This window comes from Adiantum capillus-veneris, chromosome 30 (assembly GCF_014529385.1).
Source record: "Adiantum capillus-veneris isolate H3 chromosome 30, ASM1452938v2, whole genome shotgun sequence".
Lineage (NCBI taxonomy): Eukaryota > Viridiplantae > Streptophyta > Polypodiopsida > Polypodiales > Pteridaceae > Adiantum > Adiantum capillus-veneris.
The window spans coordinates 64,160,137-64,183,538 of NC_140960.1; the positions used below are offsets into that span (position 1 = coordinate 64,160,137).

The 23,402-nt window shown below is 45.0% G+C and overlaps 1 protein-coding gene across 1 annotated transcript in view; it reads left to right on the forward strand.

Annotated features, from left to right (window-relative positions):
• The first annotated feature begins 3,120 nt into the window (after window positions 1–3,120).
• LOC147418092 (uncharacterized) overlaps window positions 3,121–23,402 on the forward strand; it is a 30,470-nt gene continuing 10,188 nt past the window's right edge. The window contains exon 1 of the mRNA XM_086507263.1: window positions 3,121–3,227. Within this exon, the coding sequence (XP_086363389.1) occupies window positions 3,182–3,227 (46 nt within the window). The 5' untranslated portion in view covers window positions 3,121–3,181. The remainder of the gene's footprint in view (window positions 3,228–23,402) is intronic.

Below are 23,402 nucleotides of genomic sequence, written 5' to 3' on the forward strand. Positions count from 1 at the left end.
TTCTACTTACTACTCACAGGCAATTAATAATACCAACCATTGTAGCTAGCTTGAGGACCTCCCTTCTTGAGCAAGAAAAGAGAAACCTTGAGCTCTGATACCAATGTAACATTTAATGGCCTAAAATCTTATGTGTAGCGAAATTAGCATGAACATAGTGAGCATTTCATTAGAGTTGATTCCTAATGAGAATTACAAGAGTGCTTGGGTGGAGAGAGCAACAAAAAAATATAACACCTAGTTAGATAGCATCGACAATACTTTCAAAAGAGAGCAATTAAGCTATTGACAACAGTTGAGGACCGGATTTGCATGGAGCCGGTCCCCCCTCCAAAAGGCTTTGTATTATGGTTTCTCCCATCAAGAGAGACATTGTACAATACAATTCTTTGTGTTCCTTCAAGACGAGCTAGTGCAATGAAGATGGAAGCTTCATACACCAAGCAAAACACTTAATCAAACACAACTTGAATTATCCCCGTTCTCAGACCCAAGACCTCACACACCTTCGAAAATGGTGAGAGCTAGCAGGGTATGAGAGTAGATTGAGAGGAAAAAGAAGTATCTTACGAGAAAGAAGTACATCTCCTCACATAATCACTCATATTAGCATAGCTTAGCTTAGTAATTAGCTTGGTAGAGAAGATGAGCATGCATTGAAGCTTGGCTCTTGGTTGGATTTGCATCCACATGCCAAGAGAGTGTTGATGTAGGCTTCTATCTCACAAGCTTGGAGTAGGTGATGAGCTCTCCATTAAAGCTTGGGAGGAGATAGAGTATTTTCCCTTCACACATGGTCAAGTGTGAGAGTGTGTGTGTCCATGCCAAGCAAAAATCAGCCCCCTCTCTCTCTTGGGCGAGCCCTAGCTGCTAAGTTAGTCTGGCTTTGCCTCATTGGACCTCCCCAGGTCAAGCCAATAGGGATTAAGCAGCATAAGTGATAGCCTTCTGACATGTGTCCCCCTTTCCCCTTTTGTGAGAGCTTTAGATAATTAAATAATTAAACTAAACTCTCATTGGACCCCTTTGCCTCCTGGCCAATAGGAATCAGGCAAGCCATGGGGCTCCTGAATGCTCATTGGACCCCTTGGGAGACTGCCCAATAGTCTTCTAGGACACTTAATTCTTATTGGTTTCTTTTATTAAATGTTTTTAAATTAATTAAACTAGATTTACTCTAGCCTAATTCTCATTGGTCCACTTCAAGGGTCTTCCAATAGGAATTGGGCATACCTTGTGGGCATCTGGCCTAGGGAGCTGACATGTGTCCCTCATTCCCTTTGTGTAAAGGGAGCCTGTGTGTGTGTGTGTGGCTTTCTCTCTCATCCCCTAGCTTGGGGCTCGCCCCCTCCCATGTAGGGATGTAGAAGACTTTTTGGGCACACACTAAGCATCCAATTTTCCCTAAGGTTGACCTTTGGACACAACCTTTGAATTTTGGAACCTTAGCATTTTGGAAGTCTTAATGGGCTGAACCTTAGGGTCTTTTTAGCCCGTTGTTTCACATGGCTCTTTTGCAGATGGCCCCCCCTTTGGATCCCTATTTTCCCTCCTTTGGATCCCTACTGTGGCCGGTCTGCTAACTTAACCAATATTCTAGCTTTTTCTCCCTTGGCACTTCCCCACATTAAATGATCAGTTTAATATGAGAAAATCATTTAGGAGAATTAGATATTGATTATTATGACAATCTAGTGCTGTAGATCTTGTCGCAAAAGTAAACTAGGGTACTTGAGTTACTTTTAACGTGAAAGAATGCTAAATGTAAAAATAGCTGAAAGAACGTTACCCCTTAAAATTTGAGACACAAATTTGCACCAAGGTCCACCTCAACTATATAACATAGGCACGGGGAGATGGGATCTAAGGCCCCAATCAATTTAGGGCCTTGACGGTAATCGGTGCCATAGATCTTGTCACAAAAGTAAACTTGGGGTAAAGAGTAAACTTGGATACCCAAGTTTACTTTTCCTTGTTTGCGATGTGTTTGTGCATCAAAATGAGAGTGGGACGTTACTACATTTACGACAACATGCGTGGGTGACGCAGCTAAGGCTCATGGCTCTTATCCCCCACGTGGTGGGCTCAATCCTTTTATGTGTGAGGGAGGGGCAAGGGCGGCGACGTAAACTCGGATTCTTGAGTTTACCTTTTTTTCGAGTTTACTTTGTCTAGATCTATGATGGTGAATCATCCCAATCTAGATCCCATCTCCTCCATGCCCGTGTGTGACCGTGGCAAGCCCCATGTCTATACCACAACTGCAAGCGGGCAGTTCCAAACAAGGCTTTTGGAGATAGACGTTGGCACTGCCTTTCAACTTGAGAGAGAGAGAGAGAGAGAGAGAGGGGGGAAGAAGGGAAGAAGAAGAAGGAGAAGAGAGACTATGGATTAAAAAAGAGAAAAATAAGAATACTTTGAAAATTTGAAGGGTACACGGACTGAAACTCCCTCCTTTTTGTCGAATGGCATAGCCAATAAACGGGCACCACTAGCCTAAGGCTACTTGCCGCAACATGCCCACCTTGGGCATGCAGACGTGGAAGCCAACCGACAAAGAATTGTTGGCTGTGAAAAAGTGACGCTGGGCATACACTTAGACAACCTGAGCAGACATCGAGCTGTGACAGCTCAGTGGGGCAAAAGCATCAAACAATAAGGCAAGCGGAGGAGCTGGAATCGCTATCACTTTTTTAAAATAACTTGAACACTTGCTCATGCCTGCCCACCAAAAATAACGGGCAGGGATGACAATGTGTGTAAGCGCCTAAGTTTATAATGACTCGCAGTGAGCACATTCGATATAGAGCAAAACCCAAAAACCCGCAGCAGTGTGTAAGCAGCCTATGAGCAGTGAGCACATTCGATATAGAGCCAAAACCCAAACCCCGCTGACCGCAGCAAAATGCAAGGGTTGAGACATGCCAGCCGCACGCTCTGCGCGTCAGGTACGCTGTGTGTGTGTGTGTGTGTGTGAGTGTGAGAGAGAGAGAGAGAGAGGAGAGAGAGAGAGAGAGAGGAGCGTGTTCTTAGATTCGGATAGCTATCTTTGACAGTGGGCAGTGAGCACATTCGATATAGAGCCAAAACCCAAAACCCCCGCAGCAGTGTGTAAGCAGCCTATGAGCAGTGAGCACATTCGATATAGAGCCAAACCCAAAACCCCGCTGACCGCAGCAAAATGCAAGGGTTGAGACATGCCAGCCGCCACGCTCTGCGCGCTTCAGGTACGCTGTGTGTGTGTGTGTGTGTGTGTGTGAGAGAGAGAGAGAGAGAGAGAGAGAGAGAGAGAGAGAGCCCGTGTTCCCTTAGATTCGGATAGCTTTCTTTGACAGTGGTCAGCTTTCTTGTACGAAGAGGTATAAGGTTTGCTGAAACATTGCCATGTGCACTTAGAATTGCCGTACAGACTAAGGCATAAATGGGTCTATTTTCGTGGAGACTAGAGGTACCTACAACCAGAAACAGGCATATTGGCAAGCTGGGTTATTGGACAAACTGATGGGCAACCCGCGATGTTGGGACGTTCGCTGCTCAAAATTGTGGATAGTAAAATTTTATGTGCATTTATCTCGTGACTTTCCATAACACAAAGCAGAATAGCGGATGACATATGGGACATGGTATGGAGGCTGAACCCACATGCTGTACACATGTAGCCAATATTCGCACTAGTATTGGGTTTTAGAGAAGCACCTAGAAAGTACAGGCTATGATGGGAGAGCATGGAATAGTCTGGTGTGTCCCTGGACTTGGGAACCCAGATTTGTGGAAGAGTGACACAATGCACACCTATGTCGAGACTCAAGGCATTCTCTTATTTTTATTTATATTTTCTATTGATTGTACGGTGCTGCTATATGAATTCTGCTAAGCCGGCGAGACGGGCTGGAACCAACGCTGGCTGGATTGCGTCTTGCTGAATTGCTGGCGATGGCTGATTTCCAATGCTGGCTGATTCTGAATCGCTGGCTGCTGCACAATCTGCAAACACCAGCTAATGAGAAACGCTAGAAGACTGATTTCTCTCTTCTGCGATCTGGCCTTCAATTCAAGGGCTGTCAAGGGCTGTCTTCCTTTTACGCTGCCTTAAGTTCAGGTCGAGCAGCTTTATGTAAGGTGATTTCCACGATCCCATTAGTTTATAAGTTATTTAAATAACTTAAAGTCACTAAAGGGTTTTAGAGGTGGTTCCCACACTCCAGAGTTAATTAGAGTCAATTAGCTCTGGAAGACTACTGTTGGTCATTATTTGCTACTGAATGCTATGCATGAGGACTAAACGGGACATGTCATGCTGTGGGTGTGTAATCAGAGGATATGCATCTACTCTAAGTGTCTAGACATGCACGGTCTGCGAACAGACTCGCAAAAGTGCAAGACCACTTCCTAATCTAATGGAACTGAACCCTTGTCATGAAGTAGCTTGTCCACGTATACATAGGGTTAGATGTGTCACGTGACAAAACCGGCCCGTGGGGCGTTAGGCTTTGGCTTTTTACCCGAAATTCTTTACTTTAGACACACAGAGAGAACGTACAAAGGAAACCTGCGACGGGAATTAACACTTAAGCACACACACGGCTCGGAAGCTAGAATGCTCGGAGCAGACCCCGACAACCTGTAGGTCCCAAAATTGGCGCCTCTTTCGGTATTTCTTTATATTTGAGAGGGTAAGTTACAAAGTAGAGTCCTGGAAAACCTTTTCTGTATCCAGCTAATACCAACTGTTTTGGCCAAATTTCGGCAGCATAACAGCCCCAAAACTTGTGCGAAACCAATTCCCCTGCTGGAAACTCAATTCCATTGGCATAAACCCTTTGATTCCTGCCTAAAAACAGTAAATTTAGCACGTTGTATTTATTGGTTTTGCCCGGTTTTCAGCCCCAAACAGTCCCCTAACTGTCCTCTGCCAGTGGGGCACTATTCCCAATGATTCTGGCGTCCGTATGGTTGAAAAGCAGTCAATTTACAGCGCATACACAACGCTGTGAAAACGCAACAGTACAGTGAGGTTATGACCCTCACCGGTGCCTGCTTTGGAGTAGGCTTGTAGCAGTTAGCTACCTTGTTCCTGCTCAAGGAGAGCGCTTTGCCTCAGCACAAAAGCATGAAACCAATACATCAGTCAAATGAAACAGGCTCTTGTGGGGATCACATAATCTGCATGTAGGGGGGAGAGAGAGCATTGTAAAATGCAAAGTAGGCCTCTCCAGCTAAAAAACAGCGTCCATTTTTCTGCATGAGGCAAGTACACAGGAAAGTACCACTTGGCACCTTACAAGCATTTGCCCGTTTCGGGTTGCCGCCTAAAAAATCTCTTGACTGGTTGCCCAGTTGACTTCGCGGCAGAGTTGTAAAATGTTCCCCTTGTCATTCCGAAGGCATGACGCGAACAACATTTCATGGCCCAAAATAGAGTTCCCTAATTTTAGGAGATGCTTCCGTTGGCTCCCACTGGTTGTAACAAACTTGGACACTCCAAGTCAAGAATCAACCGCGACAGCACCAAATAACCACTTCAAAACAATTCATAGATCACAATAGATTTGCACTGGCCCGGCGGAGTTCCGTGCCTAGAGATATTGGCCCCCAAGACTGGCGCTCCTCTCGGTATTTCTTTTTATATTAATCAAATCAAAGTAAAGAGAGCGGTAGGGTTTCACTCTCAGACTCCTGCGTCCAGAAATTAGGGTTTTTGGCAAAAATTAGGGTTTTTGCTGTCCGCCACGTCATCAACTTTGTGACATACCCCCCTCTTGAAAGCATTGTAATCGACCATGATTACGCCTGCAAAACCGACAAAAGCCATAAACCGTCTTAGCAGACACTGACTATTAGTACCTACGTACTAGGAACACACATCTAGCACAAATACAAAATCGATAGTCACATCACACGACGTCACAGGACATCACTAGACATCACAGGATATCACATGACATTTTCAACATTCCATTCGGATCTTAGACCATGATTTATCGGCAATGTAGCTAGCAATCACATCAAGGTCACAATCGGGACCTCATCGATGTGCGATTGACTAACCCCTATTGCAACCATGTCTATTCGAGATCAATCAGACCAAAATACTGCATCATTTCATCTATCAGTTTCTGCACTCACAAGAAGTCAAGAACAAATTAGTATCATTATCAGGAATTCCATTTCATAAAGTCATCTAGCAGAATACTGTCAGCTCTCAGTATACCTGAAGCTCAAAGAGACATCAGTGACTTTAGTATCAAAATCGAGGCATCCGTTGACAAAGGAGCGGAGTAACTCCCCTCTTGTGCATCCCACTGCACCAGATCTTCGCCAAGCTGAGTTTCTGGGTTCCATTTGGAGTAGACTATGCTAATCCAAAACATCGAGGTAAAGTTTCACAATCCCGAGTATCTGCTAGGTCCTCCTCCTCCATCCACTTGGCATCAAATGCAGGAAAGTTCTTGAACTAAACCAAGAACCGCCTCGGACTTTACCTTTCTTCGTATCATTATGTGCCAAAATCTGTTCAGGAACAATGATCTCCTCGTTTTCTCCCACTGCGGGTTGCTCAATCAGGCTCCCCATCATCAGGCACATCACCCTTAACAGGGTTCAAGAGACTCACATGCAATGCATTATGAATCCTCCAAGTATCTGGCAGTTCCAATCGAAGTGACATCATTTATCTTTTCAGTGATCTGGAAAGGTCCGTAGTATCACATACTACGCTTGGAAAAAGAGCCTCTCCTTTCCCTTTTTCTTTCGTAGGCGTGTCTTCTCAAAACGTAAGAGCACCTAATCATCCTCCTTCAATTTCAGTCGCAACGATGGCGATCCGCTGCCTTTTTCTGTCGTTCTTGAGACTCCTGTAAAGTCTCGCGAACCTTGGCAAAAGCCGTATCCAAACCTCGCGAATATTCATTCGCTTCCAAGATCTTATCTTCGTGCTCAGGAAGGGTGGAACCTTCGTAGCACCTTCAACAATCTCAAATGGCGCCTTCCACGTCGAACGAGTGTAATCGTGTTTATTGTAGGCAAATTCCACCAAAGGTAAATATCTTTCCCATTGAGTCTTCTGATCTGAGATATAAGACTTCAATAAATCTAAAATCACTGAATTGGCAATCTCAAATTGCCCGTCAGTCTGAAGTGGAACGATGACGAGAACTGCAACCCGCGTGCCAATGTTCTCCCAAATTGCCTTCCAAAACAAACTCATAAATCTGGGGTCTCTGTCGAAGACAATCGTCTCAAACGTGCCATGTAATTGGAAAATCATCATGATCATTCTGTGTTCTCGGGATTTCAAAAAATGAAATCCATTTCAATATTTCATTCTGTGTTCTCGGGATTTCAAAAGGCTGTAACAATCCCTGTCCCTTATGCCTGTCAAACTTGACCTTCTGGCATACCAAGCAACTACCCACAAACTCTTCCACATCCTCCTGAGTCTCCGCCAAAAGAAATATCTCTCTACCCTTTCATGGTGGTAGCAATGCCGCGGTGACCCGTAAAAGGTGGACAGTGCATTCAGTCATAACCTTATCCCTCAACGGCTGTGTAACGCACAACATAGTCTTTCTCATCAAGTAGCCTTCCCAAAGGAGTATCCCGCTACTGTCTCCCCATCCCGTATCCGTGTGAAAATATCTGCAAAATCTGTATCTGTGGCATACTGATCGACCATATCCTCGAAGCTCCTATAATGTATCGCGGAAATAGCCAGAACCAACGGTTTCCGAGGCAAAGCATCTACCACCACATTCTTCTGTCCCTGCACATGGACAATTTGGAAGTGGAACTGTGACAAGATGTTCGCCCACCGCATCTGCTTTTCCGAAAGCTGCTTCTGTGACAAGAAGTAGCGCAAACTCTGATGGTCTGTAAAGACAGTAAAATCCGCTCCGAGTAGGTAATGCCGCCACTGAGTAAGAGTGTGGATAACCGCCAAAAGCTCTTTCTCATAGATCTGTGCTGTCATCTCCGGCCTAGAGAACAAACGGCTCTCGTAAGCTATGACATGGCCTTCTTACATCAAGACCGCACCCAGACTACGACCACAAGCATCACAATATACTTCAAATGACTTCTGCAAGTCCGGCAAAGTCAAAATAGGTCCCGTAGTCAATTTCTCTTTCTTGTCTGAAAGGCAGTCACCTCTGTGGTCCCCACGAAAAGGTACTCCTTTCTGTGTCAAGGTATGCAAAAGGGGAAGCAACCTTTGCAAACTTCGTATGAACTGCTTGTAGTACAAACACAGTCCCAAGAAGCTTCTAACTTCATGGACATTCCTCAAATCGGGCCAATCACGGATAGTCTCTATCTTGGCCTGCTCCATTTGCACTCCTGCTGCTGACACAATGTGTCCCAAAAAGTGTATCTTTGGTAGGAAAATTCATTTTTCTTTGCATTAATACTAACGTGTGATCTCGTAATGCCTGAAAGACTTGAAGCAGATGATCTCTGTGTTCTGCCTCATTCTTGGAGAAAAAAATGATGTCGTCAAAGAAAGTGCCAACAAATAGCCTGTACTCTCGAAAAATCCTATCCATCATCCGGTTAAATGTCGCAGGAGCATTGGTTAAGCCAAAAGGCATCACCAGAAACTCAAATAACCCAAAAGTCGTCCGAAAAGCTGTCTTGTAGACATCTCTTTGCGCTATCCTGATCTGATGATATCCACTCTTCAAGTGAATCCTGCTAAAGCACGAGGATCCCTGTAACCTGTCGAGTATATCATCGATCCTAGGAATCGGAAATCTGTTCTTGATGGTGATTTCGTTGAGAGTGCTATAATCGATGCACATTCTCAAGATCCGTCTTTCTTCAAAACCAACAACACTGGAGAGCAATACGGTGAAGTACTAGGCTGGACAAGACCCTTTTCCAAGAGGTCTTTCACTGGGTTCGTAATCTTTTCATTCTGTACTCGGCTCACACGGTAAGGTGGCCGATTCGGTGGCGTGCTTCCAGGTATCAGATCAATGGTTTGATCTTCAGGCCCTCTGAAAAGCAATCGGCATGAGTGTGGAGAAAAATATTGGCGTTCTTTTGATCAGGTCAAAACATATTCAACCTTTATCCAACGTTCAGTTCTCCCAAAAGAATGAGTAAGAAAACTGAAGTTCATCAAGTAGAATCTCTAAGCCCTTCATTTATCAAAGCCGCTTTCTCGGCTCGGTAGTCAACCACGGCGTAGTTCTTGTGGTACCAAGGGATCCTGAGTAGAACGTCACTCGCGTGCCCTGAACACCCCTGTCATTGCAAACGAAGTTTGCCAATGCTCGGTGTAATGGCAACATCCCATCCGGGTGCCAGTCGAACTACCTCCGCCTATGGCGTCAGTCTATTGGGCGTAATTCCAAATCGAGCCGCCAATTCCAAGTGAAAAGAAGTTGGCCTTGGCTCCTTCAAAAGAGCTTCCTGATCCTTCACTTTGCCCAAAAAGCGGCAAAGTTTGTACTTTCATTCATTTGATTCGGTGCAAGTCCCACACCATGTGGTACCAGTTCTGCTTTTCTATTTGCCTTTTCTGCCACATTTCTCAGCTGCTCTCGAACTCTCAGGCCTGTCGTCGTCTTTATCATTCTGTTCTTCCTGTGCCTTATTAGGGCACTTCGCGGAGATATGTCCCTGTTCCCCCATCCAAAGCACTTCCCCTCTCTGATGAAGCGAGCTCTCTCCTCAGGAGTAAGCTTGGTTGTGCATCCTTTTTTCCTCTGGGTTGCTCTTTTTTCTTTCTACTTTCATTCCCAAAAGTCTGTTCGGCTCGTTGTGTCATGGCCTCATCTGTGGGGTAGGTCAGACTGCCAGAGTGAATGGCAAAGCCCCGCTTCGCATGACTCATCAACTCCTGAATAGAAGCTGACTTCTGTTCCAAGCAGTGATCTCGGATCTCTGTAGGTAGACCCAAGGTAAACCGCTCAATCTGTTCTCTGAACGAGATCTTCTTGAATGAAGAGGCGGGTAGAAAAGAGCTCCAGAATCTTTCACAATAAGCATTGATTATGTCTTTCTTGGTCATCCAAAGATGGTTCCAAGCAGCTCGTATATCTCGTTCATATTCTTGCGTCAACCAAGAAGAAATAAAAAGCTTTTCAAATTTCAGCCATTTAACTGGCGCACTCTTGTTTAAAAGAAGCGTGGACCACCACGTATGAGCATTCCCCTTAAAGTAAGAGGCAGCTCTCCGAATCTTGGAGTGCTTTGAATAGCGTCCTCCTGCGAAAGTGATGTCAAACTGTTGTATAAAAGACAAAGCCTTCGAAGCATCTGAGTATCCTGAAAAAGTATCAAACTTGATCGAGCGGCCACCTTCCTTAAACTCTCGGACTTTCTTGCTTTTATCAAAGTCATACTGGTTAGCTTTGTAAAAATTCTTCTTGTTCGCATAAAACTTTCCGTCATCGGAATCTGAGCTGTCTGTAGACGAGTCCTCAGTAGAACTGTCAGTCTTTGGGCGAGATGTAGCCTTCTTTGCCTTTTTCTTGCCCTTTCCGAAGCTTTGTTTCTTGCTTCGCTTTTTGCTTTTCCTGTCTTCTTCGCTCGAGTCTGAAGAGCTAGAAAAACTGTCAGAAGAAGAAGAAGAAGAAGAAGAATTGGGTAGGCCTTCAAACTTGACGCGCTTCTTCAGTTTCTTTGCCTTGTCGAATGTCGACCGACAACCCAAATATCCCGGGAAGTCAGTGCCTTTCTTCTGCTTTTTGCCGTGCTTTTTGTCCTTCTTTTGCACGTCGAAAAGCTGAGCAATCCGTGCATCAACCACGTTCTCCAGTTCCTTCTCCGTATATTTCTTGGAGCAGCAGAAGGTTTCTTGAGAGTGGGTTTCGGGAATGGTGTTGTGGTTCTCTGCCACTCCATCTGTACCTCTTCCAAAGAGGTCTGGGTCACATATTTTGCCATCTTGGGGTCCTTGGCAAAATTGAGCATCATCTTTGTTGCATCGCCAATCAATTGACGACGCTCCATCTCTCTTTGCTCCGCTTGAGTAGGCCAAGGCGGCCCATACTCTCTGCCTGAATCTTCGTTGTGATCCCAGCTCGCATCTCCAGATGCAGAGGGAGTTGACTGATCATTGCCTGAAGCCATAGGTGCCGCGGAAAAAATTTTTCGGGGATCGGATTTCCCGTAGAAGAGAAATCGGCCGTGCTTTGATACCACTGTAACAGACTTTGTCACAAAGTGATGACGTGGCGGACAACAGAAACCCTAATTTCCAGAAATCGCGGAGGCTTTTTTTTTGAAATGATGAGCGACGCGAATTTTGCTTTTTTTTATATAAAAAAAGAAAAGACTCTCTAAAGAGAGAGAGAGGACTACTGCTTTTGATTTTAAAAGCTTTTGGGGCTCTGCTTTTGGGCATCCCTTGTAAGCTTTAAATAAGTGGTGAGGGCCTCACTTCTCAGAGCATTTGGACGCAGAGTCTGAGAGTGAAACCCTAACCGCTCTCTTGTACTTTGATGATTGATTAATATAAAAAGAAATATCGAAAGGGGCGCCAGTCTTTGGGGCCAATATTTCTAGGCACGGAACTCCGCCGGGCCAGTGCAAATCTATTGTGATCTGTGAATTGTTTTGAAGTAGTTATTTGGTGCTGTCGTGGTCGATTCTTGACTTGGAGTGTCCAAGTCTGTTACAGTGGTATCAGAGTATGGCCGATTTTCTCTCTACGGGAAATCCAATCCCCGATTTTTTTTTTCCGCGGCACCTATGGCTTCAGGCAATGATCAGTCGACTCCCTCTGCATCTGGAGATGCGGGCTGGGATCACAATGAAGATTCAGGCAGAGAGTATGGCCGTCTCGGCCTACTTAGGCGGAGCAAAGAGAGATGGAGCGTCGTCAATTGATCGGCGATGCAACAAAGATGATGCTCAATTTTGCCAAGGACCCCAAGATGGCAAAATATATGAACCAGACCTCTTTGGAAGAGGTACAGACGGAGTGGCAGAGAACCACAACACCACTCCCGAAACCCACTCTCAAGAAACCTTCTGCCTCCAAGAAAATATACGGAGAAGGAACTGGAGAATGTGGTTGATGCACGGATTGCTCAGCTTTTTGACGCGCAAAAGAAAGCCAAAAAGCACGGCAAAAAGCAGAAGAAAAGCACTGACTTTCCAAGTTATTTGGGTCATCGGTCGACATTTGACAAGGCAAAGAAACAGAAGAAGCGTGTTCGATTTGAAGGAGTACCCAGTTCTTCTTCTTCTTCTTTTGATAGTTCTTCTAGCTCCTCGGATTCGAGCGAAGAAGACAGAAAAGGTAAAAAGCGAAGCAAGCAACAAAGCTTCGGAAAGGGCAAGAAAAAGGAAAAGAAGGCTACATCTCGCCCAGAGACTAAGAGTTCTACTGAGGACTCGTCTACAAACAACTCAGATTCCGATGATGGAAGGTTTTATGCGAACAAGAAGAATTTTTACAAAGCCAACCAGTATGACTTTCTCGAAGATAAAAGCAAGAAAGTCCGAGAGTTTAAGGAAGATGGCCACTCGATCAAGTTTGATACTTTTCAGGATACTCAGATGCTTCGAAGGCTTTGTCTTTTATACAACAGTTTGACATCGCTTTCGCGGGAGGACGCTATTCAGAGCACTCCAAGATTCGGAGAGCTACCTCTTACCTTAAGGGAATGCTCGTACTTGGTGGTCCACGCTTCTTTTAAACAAGAGTGCGCCAGTTAAATGGCTGAAATTTGAAAAGCTTTTTATTTCTTCTTGGTTGACGCAAGAATATGAACGAGATATACGAGCTCCTTGGAACCATCTTCGGATGACCAAGAAAGACACAATCAATGCTTATTGTGAAAGATTCTGGAGCTCTTTTCTACCCGCCTCTTCATTCAAGAAGATCTCGTTCAGAAAGAAGATTGAGCGGTTTACCTTGGGTCTACCTACAGAGATCCAAGATCACTGCTTGGAACAGAAGTCAGCTACTATTCAGGAGTTGATGAGTCATGCGAAGCGGGGCTTTGCCATTCACTCTGGCAATCTGACCTACCCCACAGATAAGGCCATGACACAACGAGCCGAATAGACTTCTTGGAATGAAAGTAGAAAGAAAAAGAGCAACCCAGAGAAAAAGGATGCACGACCCAAGCTTACTCCTGAGGAGAGAGCTCGCTTCATCAGAGAGGGGAAGTGCTTTGGATGCGGGGAACATGGACATATCTCTGCGAAGTGCCCTAGTAAGGCACAGAAAGAACAGGACGATAAAGACGACGACAGGTCTGAGAGTTCGAGAGCAGCTGAGGAATGTGGCAGAAAAGGCAGATAGAAAAGCAGAACTGGTACCACATGGCGTGAGACCTGCGCCGAATCTAATGAATGAAAGTACAAACTTTACCGCTTTTGGGGCAAAGTGAAGGATCAGGAAGCCCTTCTGAAGGAGCCAAGGCCAACTTCTTTTCACTTGGAATTGGCGGCTCGATTTGGAACTACGCCCAACAGACTGACGCCACAGGCGGAGGTAGTTCGACTGGCACTCGGATGGGATGTTGCCATTACACCGAGCATTAGCAAACTTCGTTTGCAATGACGGGTGTTCAGGGCACACGAGTGACGTTCTACTCGGGATCCCTTGGTACCACAAGAACTACGCCGTGGTTGACTACCGGGCCGAGAAAGCGACTTTGATAAATGAAGGGCTTAGAGATTGTACTCGATGAACTTCAGTTTTCTTACTCATTCTTTTGGGAGAACTGAACGATGGATAAAGGTTGAATATGTTTTGACCTGAAGAAAAGAACGCCAAGATTTTTTTTTCTCCACGCTCATGCTGATTGCTTTTGAGAGGGCCTGAAGATAATACCATTGATCTGATATCTGGAAGCACGCCACCGAATCGGCCACCTTATCGTGTGAGCCGAGTACAGAATGAAAAGATTATGAACTCAGTGAAAGACCTCTTGGAAAAGGGTCTTGTCCAGCCTAGTACTTCACCGTATTGCTCTCCAGTGTTGTTGGTTTTGAAGAAAGACGGATCTTGGAGAATGTGCATCGATTATAGCACTCTCAACGAAATCACCATCAAGAACAGATTTCCGATTCCTAGGATCGATTATATACTCGACAGGTTACAGGGATCCTCGTGCTTTAGCAGGATTGACTTGAAGAGTGGATATCATCAGATCAAGATAGCGCCAGGAGATGTCTACAAGACAGCTTTTCGGACGACTTTTGGGTTATTTGAGTTTTTGGTGATGCCTTTTGGCTTAACCAATGCTCCTGCGACATTTAACCGGATGATGGACAGGATTTTTCGAGAGTACAGGCTATTTGTTGGCACTTTCTTTGACGACATCATTGTTTTCTCCAAGAATGAGGCAGAACACAGAGATCGTCTGCTTCAAGTCTTTCAGGCATTACGAGATCACACATTAGTGATTAATGCTAAGAAAAGTGATTTTTTCCTACCAGAGATACACTATTTGGGACACATTGTGTCAACAGCACAACAGGAGTGAAAATGAACCCGGCCAAGATAGAGACTATCCGTGATTGCCCCGATTTGAGGAATGTCCATGAAGTTAGAAGCTTCTTGGGACTGTGTTCGTACTACAGGCGGTTCATACGAAAGTTTGCAGCGGTTGCTTCCCCTTTGCATACCTTGACACAGAAAGGAGTACCTTTTTCGTGGGGACCCACAGAGGTGACTGCCTTTCAGACATGAAAGAGAAATTGACTACAGGACCATATTTTGACTTTGCCGGACTTGCAGAAGTCATTTGAAGTATATTGTGATGCTTGTGGTCGTAGTCTGGGTACGGTCTTGATGCAAGAAGGCCATGTCATAGCTTACGAGAGCCGTTTGTTCTCTAGGCCGGAGATGACAGCACAGATCTATGGGAAAGAGCTTTTGGCGGTTATCCACGCTCTTACTCAGTGGCGGCATTATCTACTCGGAGCGGATTTTACTGTCTTTACAGACCATCAGAGTTTGCGCTACTTCTTGTCACAGAAGCAGCTTTCGGAAAAGTAGATGCGGTGGGCGAACATCTTGTCACAGTTTCACTTCCAGATTGTCCATGTGCAGGGACAGAAGAATGTGGTGGCAGATGCTTTGTCTCGGAAACCGTTGGTTCTGGCTATTTCTGCGATACATCATAGGAGCTTCGAGGATATGGTCGATCAGTATGCCACAGATACAGATTTTGCAGATATTTTTACACGGATACGGGATGGGGAGACAGTAGCGGGATACTCCCTTCGGGGAAGGCTACTTGATGAAAAAGACTATGTTGTGCGTTACACAGCCGTTGAGGGAAAAAGGTTATGATTGATTGCCACTGTCCACCTTTTACGGGTCACCGCGGCATTGCTACCACCATGAAAGGGGTAGAGAGATTTCTTTTGGCGGAGACTGAAGAAGGATGTGGAAGAATTTGTGCGCAGTTGCTTGGTATGCCAGAAGGTCAAGTTTGACAGGCATAAGGCACAGGGATTGTTACAGCCTTTACCCATACCACCCGCCCCTAGGAAAATATTGAAATGGATTTCATTTTTGATCTCCAAGAACACAGAATGATCACGATGATTTTCCGATTACATGGCACGTCTGAGACGATTCTCTCCGACAGAGACCCCAGATTTATGAGTTTGTTTTGGAAGGCAATTTGGGAGAACATTGGCACGCGGTTGCAGTTCTCGTCATCGTTCCACTTGCAGACTGACGGGCAATTTGAGATTGCCAATTCAGTGATTTTAGATTTATTGAAGTCTTGTATCTCAGATCAGAAGACTCAATGGGAAAAGAACTTACCTTTGGTGGAATTTGCCTACAATAACACGATACACTCTTCGACGGGGAAGACGCTATGAGAGATTGTTGAAACTGCTGCGAAGGTTCCATCCTTCCTGCGCACGAAAGATTAGAAATTTGAAGCGGATGAATATTCGCGAGATTTGGATACGGCTTTTGCCAAGGTTCGCGAGACTTTGCAGGAGTCTCAAGAACGACAGAAAAAGGCAACGGATCGCCATCGTCGCGACTGGAAACTGAAGGAGGATGATTGGGTGCTCTTACTTTTGAGAAGGCACGCCTAAGAAAGAAAAAGGGAAAGGAGAGGCTTTTTCCAAAGCTTAGTATGTGATACTATGGACCTTTCCAGATTACTGACAAGATAAATGATGTCTCCTTCCGATTGGAACTGCCAGATACTTGGAGGATTCACAATGCATTGCATGTGAGTCTCTTGAACCCTGTTAAGGGTGATGTGCCTGATGATGGGGAGCCTGATGAGCAACCCAAAGTGGAAGAAAACGAGGAGATCCTTGTTCCTGAACAGATTTTGGCACATAACTATACGAAGAAAGGTAAAGTGCGAAGGCGGTTCTTGGTTTAGTTCAAGAACTTTCCTGCATTTGATGCGAAGTGGATGGAGGAGGAGGACCTAGCAGATACTCCTCGGATTGTGAAACTTTACCTCGATGTTTTGGTTTAGCATAGTCTACTCCAAACGGAACCCAGAAACTCAGCTTGGCCGAAGATCTGGTGCAGTGGGATGCACAAGAGGGGAGTTACTCCGCTCCTTTGTCAACAGATGCCTCGATTTTGATACTAAAGTCACTGATGTCTCTTTGAGCTTCAGGGATACTGAGAGCTGACAGTATTCTGCTGGATGACTTTATGAAATGGAATTCCTGATTATGATACTAATTTGTTCTTGACTTTTTGTAAGTGCAGGAACTGATAGACGAAATGACTGTAGCATTTTGGTCTGATTGATCTCGAATAGACATGGTTGCAACAGGGGTTAGTCAATCGGACATCGATAAGGTCCCGATTGGACCTAGATGTGATTGCTAGCTACATTACCGATAAATCATGGTCTAAGATCTGAATGAATGTTGAATGTCATGTGATGTCCTGTGATGTCGTGTGATGTGACTGTCGATTTTGTACATGTGCTAGATGTGTGTTCCTAGTACGTAGGTACTAACAGTCAGTGTTTGCTAAGACGGTTTATGGCTTTTGTCGGTTTTGCAGACGTAATCGCGGTCGATTACAATGATTTCAAGAGGGGGGTATGTCACAAAGTGATGACGTGGTGGAGAGCAGAAACCCTAATTTCTGTCAGAAATCCTAAAATTCTTGCAGACCCTAATTTCTGCCAGAAACCCTAATTTTCGGAAATCGCGGAGGCTTTTTTTTTTTGAAATGATGAGCGATGCAAATTTTGCTTTTTTTTATATAAAAAAAGAAAAGACTCTCTAAAGAGAGAGAGAGAACTGATGCTTTTGATTTTAAAAGGTTTTGGGGCTCTGCTTTTGGGCATTCCTTGTAACCTTTAAATAAGTGGTGAGGGCCTCACTTCTCAGAGCATCTGGACACAGAGTCTGAGAGTGAAACCCTAACCGCTCTCTTGTACTTTGATGATTGATTAATATAAAAAGAAATACCGAAAGGGGCGCCAGTCTTTGGGGCCAATATCTCTAGGCACGGAACTCCGCCGGGCCAGTGCAAATCTATTGTGATCTGTGAATTGTTTTGAAGTGGTTATTTGGTGCTGTCGCGGTTGATTCTTGACTTGGAGTGTCCAAGTCTGTTTCTTTTTATATTAATCAGATCAAAGTACAAGAGAGTGGTTAGGGTTTCACTCTCGGACTCTGCGTCCAGATGCTCTGAGAAGTGAGGCCCTCACCACTAATTTAAAGATTACAAGGGATGCCCAAAAGCAGAGCCCCAAAAGCTTTTAAAATCAAAAGCATCAGTTCTCTCTCTCTCTTAGAGAGTCTTTTCTCTTTTTTTTAAAAAAAAAGCAAAAGCAAAATTCGCGTAGCGCATCATTTTCCTTTTTTTTTTTAGCCTCCGCGATTTCCGGAAATTAGGGTTTTTGGCAGAAATTAGGGTTTGCAGGAATTTTAGGGTTTCTGGCAGAAATTAGGGTTTTTGCTGTCCGCCACGTCATCACTTTGTGACACTGGTCATCTGACCATCTATCCTCGTTGGGACCGCATCCAAAAGTGCAATGTGGCCCAATTATCGGATACTTTCTGTTGGTGATCCCACCTTGACTTTATGTCTTTATTGAGTTCACTTCCTAGTATCCACCAACTTGCTAAATGCGACGGAGGGACCTACATGACCTTGCACTGAGCCTAGACTTCCTCTTGCTATACGAATTCCAATGCCCCACCTTCTTTGAACTCTCAGACTTTCTTGCTTTTATCCTCCAGAAAGTCATACTGGTTGGCTTTATAAAAATTCTTCTTCTTTGCATAAAAGCTACTGTCGTCAGAGTCCGAACTATCCAAAGACGAGTCCTCTGTAGAACTGTGAACGACTGGGCGAGATTTAGACTTCTTTGCCTTTTTTTTGCCCTTTACAAAGCTTTGCTTTTTGCTTCGCTTTTTCTTTTTCTGTCTTTTTCGCTCGAGTCAGAGGAGCTAGAAGAACTATCAGAAGAAGAAGAAGAAGAAGAATTGGGTACTCCTTCAAATCGCTCATGCTTCTTCTGCTTTCTTGTTGAGGCAAATGTAGACTGACGACCCAAATAACTCGGAAAGTCAGTTCCTTTCTTCTGCTTTTTGTTGTGCTTTTGGGCTTTGTTCTGCGCGTCAAAAAGCTGAGAAATCCGTGTATCAACCACCTCTTCTAATTCTTACTCTGTGAACATCCTTGGAGTAGGAGGTTTCTTGAGTGTCGGTTTGAGGGGTGGTTCTGTGGTTTGCCGCCACTGTGAGTGCACCTCGTCGAAGGAGGTCTGGCTCATAAATTTTGCAAAGTTCAGGTCCTTTACAAAATTTAGCATCATCTTTGTTGCATCGTCGATCAATCGTTGACGCTCCATCTCTTCAAGCTCCGCCTGAGTAGGCCGAGGCAGGCCGTACTCTCTGCGTGAATCTTCTTCGTGATCCCTTTCCGCATCTCCGGATGCAAAGAAAGTCGACCGATCTCTGTCTGAATCCATAAGTGCCGCGTAAAAAGGATCGAATTTCCTGGTAGAAGAGAAATCGGCCGTGCTCTGATACCACTGTAACAGACTTGGACACTCCAAGTCAAGGTTCTACCGCGACACAACAAGAATTCACTTCAAAACAGTTCACAATTCATAATTGTTTCGACACGGCTCGACGGAGTTCCGTGCCTAGAGATATTGGCCTCAAAGACTGGCGCCCCTTACGATATTTCTTTTTGTATTAATCTGCAACTCAAAGTATAAAGGAGTGGGAGGCTCTCGCTCTCAAGACTGTGCGTCCAGATGCTCTCAGAAGTGAGAGGCCAAGCCACACTTATAAAGGTTTACAAGGGATGCCAAAAGCAGAGCCCCAGAAGCTAACCCAAAAGCTGCCCATTAAAAACAAGCAACTCCTCTCACTTGCTTGGTAAGAATAAAGCAAAGCTTTAAAAATTAAAAGCTCTCTCTCTCTCTCTCTCTCTCTCTCTCTCTCTCTCTCTCTCTCTCTCGCGTAGACTTTTGAGCTGAATGTCCGTACACTGCTTCCACAAAAGGCGCCAAAAAACGCGGGGGGTTGCCGTACAACCATGCCACGTCAGCATTCCACCGAACGTGCCACGTCAGCATTTTCCTCCAAACCTGCCACGTTAGCATTTTCTCGAGACTGTCCATGCCAAGGGGAAGGTGTGTGTGTGTATTGAACAGCCACGTCACCAGTTTGTGACAAGGTGTTTCACATGCAGTTGTAAAAATTGGCTCGTGGTGGAAAATGCTCATGCTGGGTACTGGGTACCGATGCTAATGATCATGGTATGTGCAATCGGAGGGTATGCAGCCACTCTAAGTGCTTGGACATGCACGACGTGCGTACAGGCTCACAAGGGTGCCATGACACTTCCTAGGCTACCTAAACCCTAGAAGTAGGACAACTTGTCCACATGCACATAGGGTTAGATGTGCACGTAACATCCCCCCTTTTTTAGGTGAGGTATTGGTACCGAGCTGTATGGCTTCCATATTGTTCGCCAATAACTCTTGGGAGTTTGTGAAGAACTCTTCGCCGGCCCACTCTGCTGCATGGGTCGCGTGATACTTGAACTTCAGGAGGGTATGCAATGCTTGCTTCTCTGGGTTGCGTGGAAAGCGATACAATAATTTGTTGTGGCTCCATGTCTTCAACTTCGTCTACGATCTTAGGTCATCTTTTCGAGTGATCTTCATGCATCTGTGCTCATCCGTGAGTGAATTATGTGCATTGTGCAATATGGCATTCCTATGAAAAGGTAACACATAAAGACGGTGACGAAAATACAAGAGACCGTCACGAATGAGAGACTCGAACAATGCATACTGATTAATCATGCGAAGAAAAAATACTATCTAAATAGGTTCTTTGGATCTCAACTCGAGAGCCAAGAGGTCTTGCGTGACTGATCGTATCTGCAATGAGGTTAGCTTTACTAGAAACACAATCATCCAAACCACCAAATTGCTCACAAGACTGGAACCATCTAGTTTGACAACCACCCCAAGGTGTACTCGATACAGGCTAGAGCAACTTGAAGGCTTCATGATTCTTACGAACAATCACATCTCTATCATGCAAAAAATGCGTGTCGTGGTTAGAAGAATGAACGATTGAGAGAGATTCCTTTTCATGCAATGATTGATTCTTTCTAGACTGTGGGATTGCGTACTGAGAGAGACTATGATACTACGTGCTTTATTCTCTTTCAAAACATGAGAGTGAGAGATTAAAGGCAAAGACGGAATGTTGTTGTCAGAGCGAAGAACCATGGGAGATGCTTCTATTGAGAGAGAGAGAGAGAGAGAGAGAGAGAGAGAGAGAGAGAGAGAGAGAGAGAGAGAGAGAGAGAGCGTTGTCTTTCCAATCAATGCGTGGATTATAACCTTTAAACCACTTGATGCAAAAACCAAATCACATCCTTTGAGATGGCGAAAATTGGCATTCTAAACTAAAACTGTCACATTAGGACATTCATGCGTGAAAGAAGAGTGCATGCCAAGAGCAAAAGCAGAGATCACAATGGGATTTATTGGAAGAGCTTCTAAATGTGCGCTCTTCACGAGAGAAATACTAATCACGTCATGCATACTACTTGGGTCAAACAAGATCACAATGTGTTGACTATTCACATGACCATAGCACTGCATGAGAGACTCGTCTATATGTTCATGAGAAACTTGGGACACATCAGTGTTCTCACCGAGTGCATTAACAAATGATGTGGATTTTGTGGATTCTTTAGGTGCTTTCTTAGGACAAACTCGTTTAATGTGACCTTTAGTGTGACATTCAAAGCATCTTCGGTCTCTTGCATATTCGACTGGTTTTTCAAAAGTTAACCAACCTTCTAAGATTCCTTGAGCAGATTTTTCATCAGGCGTCAACTTAGGGGTGTCCTGAGTTTTAGCCTTTTCTTTATTATCATTGTGAGGTTCCGTGCTCTAGGTGTAGAAGAAGAATTACCGTTATGCTTACCATTTGTTTTACTGTTCTTACCATTATGCTGGTCTTGAGGGTACTTGACTTGTTGTTGTGCTTCATTTCTTGCACTAGAGCGATTCTAACGGCGTCATTGTAGTCAGTAAGGTTGAAGGCTTGCACATCAAACTTGATGTGCTCGTCTAACCCAAAAAGGAAAGCCTCCTTTCGTTCGGCATCCGATTTGCGCAATTGGACGGCTATCTACAAAATACGGTTAGAAAAAGACATAACAAGAGAGCCAGCTTAAGACCACGCCAATCTTCTTTTAATCGATCAAGGTATTGCGGTTGCATAAAGCGAGCTTGGAGCTTGTCTTGGAAGTCGCCCCAACTGAGAGAGAGGGGTGCGCCACCCGCGGCATGCTCAAGATGCTCAACCAACTGTGACTCCTACCAAGCTTGATACCAATTAATGACATCATCCGCTAGATACATGGCAGCAGTCAAAACTTTATTGTTGCTTGTTTTCTTGTTAGTTGCAAAGTAAGCATTAAATTGATGCACCTAAGAATGAATCACAAAAGCATCCATCTTACCATCATACTTATTGAACGTCAACTTCTCAGTGATTGGATTGTTGGAGCTGTCGTCTCTACCTTTGCTATGGGATGACTTGTTGGCCTCCTTGAGTGGCTCGCTCTTCACGGAGAGTACCTGTAGCCTTGTAGGACCAACTCTTGCATGCGCTGGTCCCTCTACCTCTCGCTCTAACTCCATAGCTACTCGCTTTTCTTCGGCCGCTATGCGTGGAGCCTCGCGTGCTTGCTCACGCTCGAGCTCCATAGTTGCCCTTCTTTCTTCGGCCGCTATGCCTTGAGCTTCGCATGCTTGTTCACGCTCAAGCTCCATGGTTGCCCTTTGTTCTTCACGATCTCTATCCATGGCGGCACGTTGAGCCTCTTGTTGTAGCACCATCTCCATCATCGATTTGACCAAAGTCTCCATAGGGTTTGGTGCAATCCATGGCGTAGATGGGGATGGGGGAGGATCGGGGAACAATCCTCGTGGTGTAGGGACTTTTGTTTCTCCAATTCCACTCTCATCACCTTCACGCAAAGTATCCATTCCGGTTCTTGTGATGACCAGGCACTGAGCTCTGGGGTTCTTGGGTTCTTGAGGTTCTTGAGGTTCGTGGGTTCTTGAGTTTTTTGGATTCTTGGCTTGCAATCTGCGTTTAAGAAGGCTTTGCTCTTACCCAAGCTCAACTCCTTCCTGTGGGTGCACCCCTTGGCGGCCTTGCGCTCACACCAAGGTTGCTTTTTCCCACCTCACGTCGATTGGCCTGCCGCTAAGTGCAAGGTCCGCTCTCAATGAGTGGAGGTTGGATAAGCCCTTCTTTTTTGGATTATCTGCCATTCTTCAAAAACACAGATTAGGGATCGACACGCCCAAGTGGTCTTGTGTCACGTGTGATCACAAGAAGCAAAAAATTTATCCGTGGTTCTTTGTGTTTCGTTTCCTTGAGTGATGATACCGAACATTGCCAAAGAGCTCTGATATCAATGTAATGTGCAGCAGAAGTGAATGATGGTGTATGGCTTAGGATGAGTGAACAGTGAGTGCTCAAGTTTCCTTTTACTTGGAGAAAGGGAGAGCCTTCCTCGACTTAATGAGAGAACGTGTAATGACCAAAACAAAAGGGAATGCAAACTATGAGTGAGTGCTAGAGAGAGAGAGAGAGAGAGAGAGAGAGAGAGAGAGAGAGAGAGAGAGAGAGAGAGAGAGAGAGAGAGAGAGAGAGAGAGAGAAACCGGCCCGTGGGGCGGTAGGCGTTGGCTTTCACCCGAAATTCTTTACTTTAGACACACACACAGAGCACTTTGCAAAGGAGACGTGTAACGGGAATTAACACTTAATCACACACACGGCTCGTAAGCTAGAATGCCCCGAGCAGACGCCGACAACCTGTAGGTCCCAAAATTGGCGCCCCTTTCGGTATTTCTTTATACTTTGAGAGGGTAAATTTACAAAGTAGAGTCCTGGGAATCCTTTACCTGTATCCATCTAGAT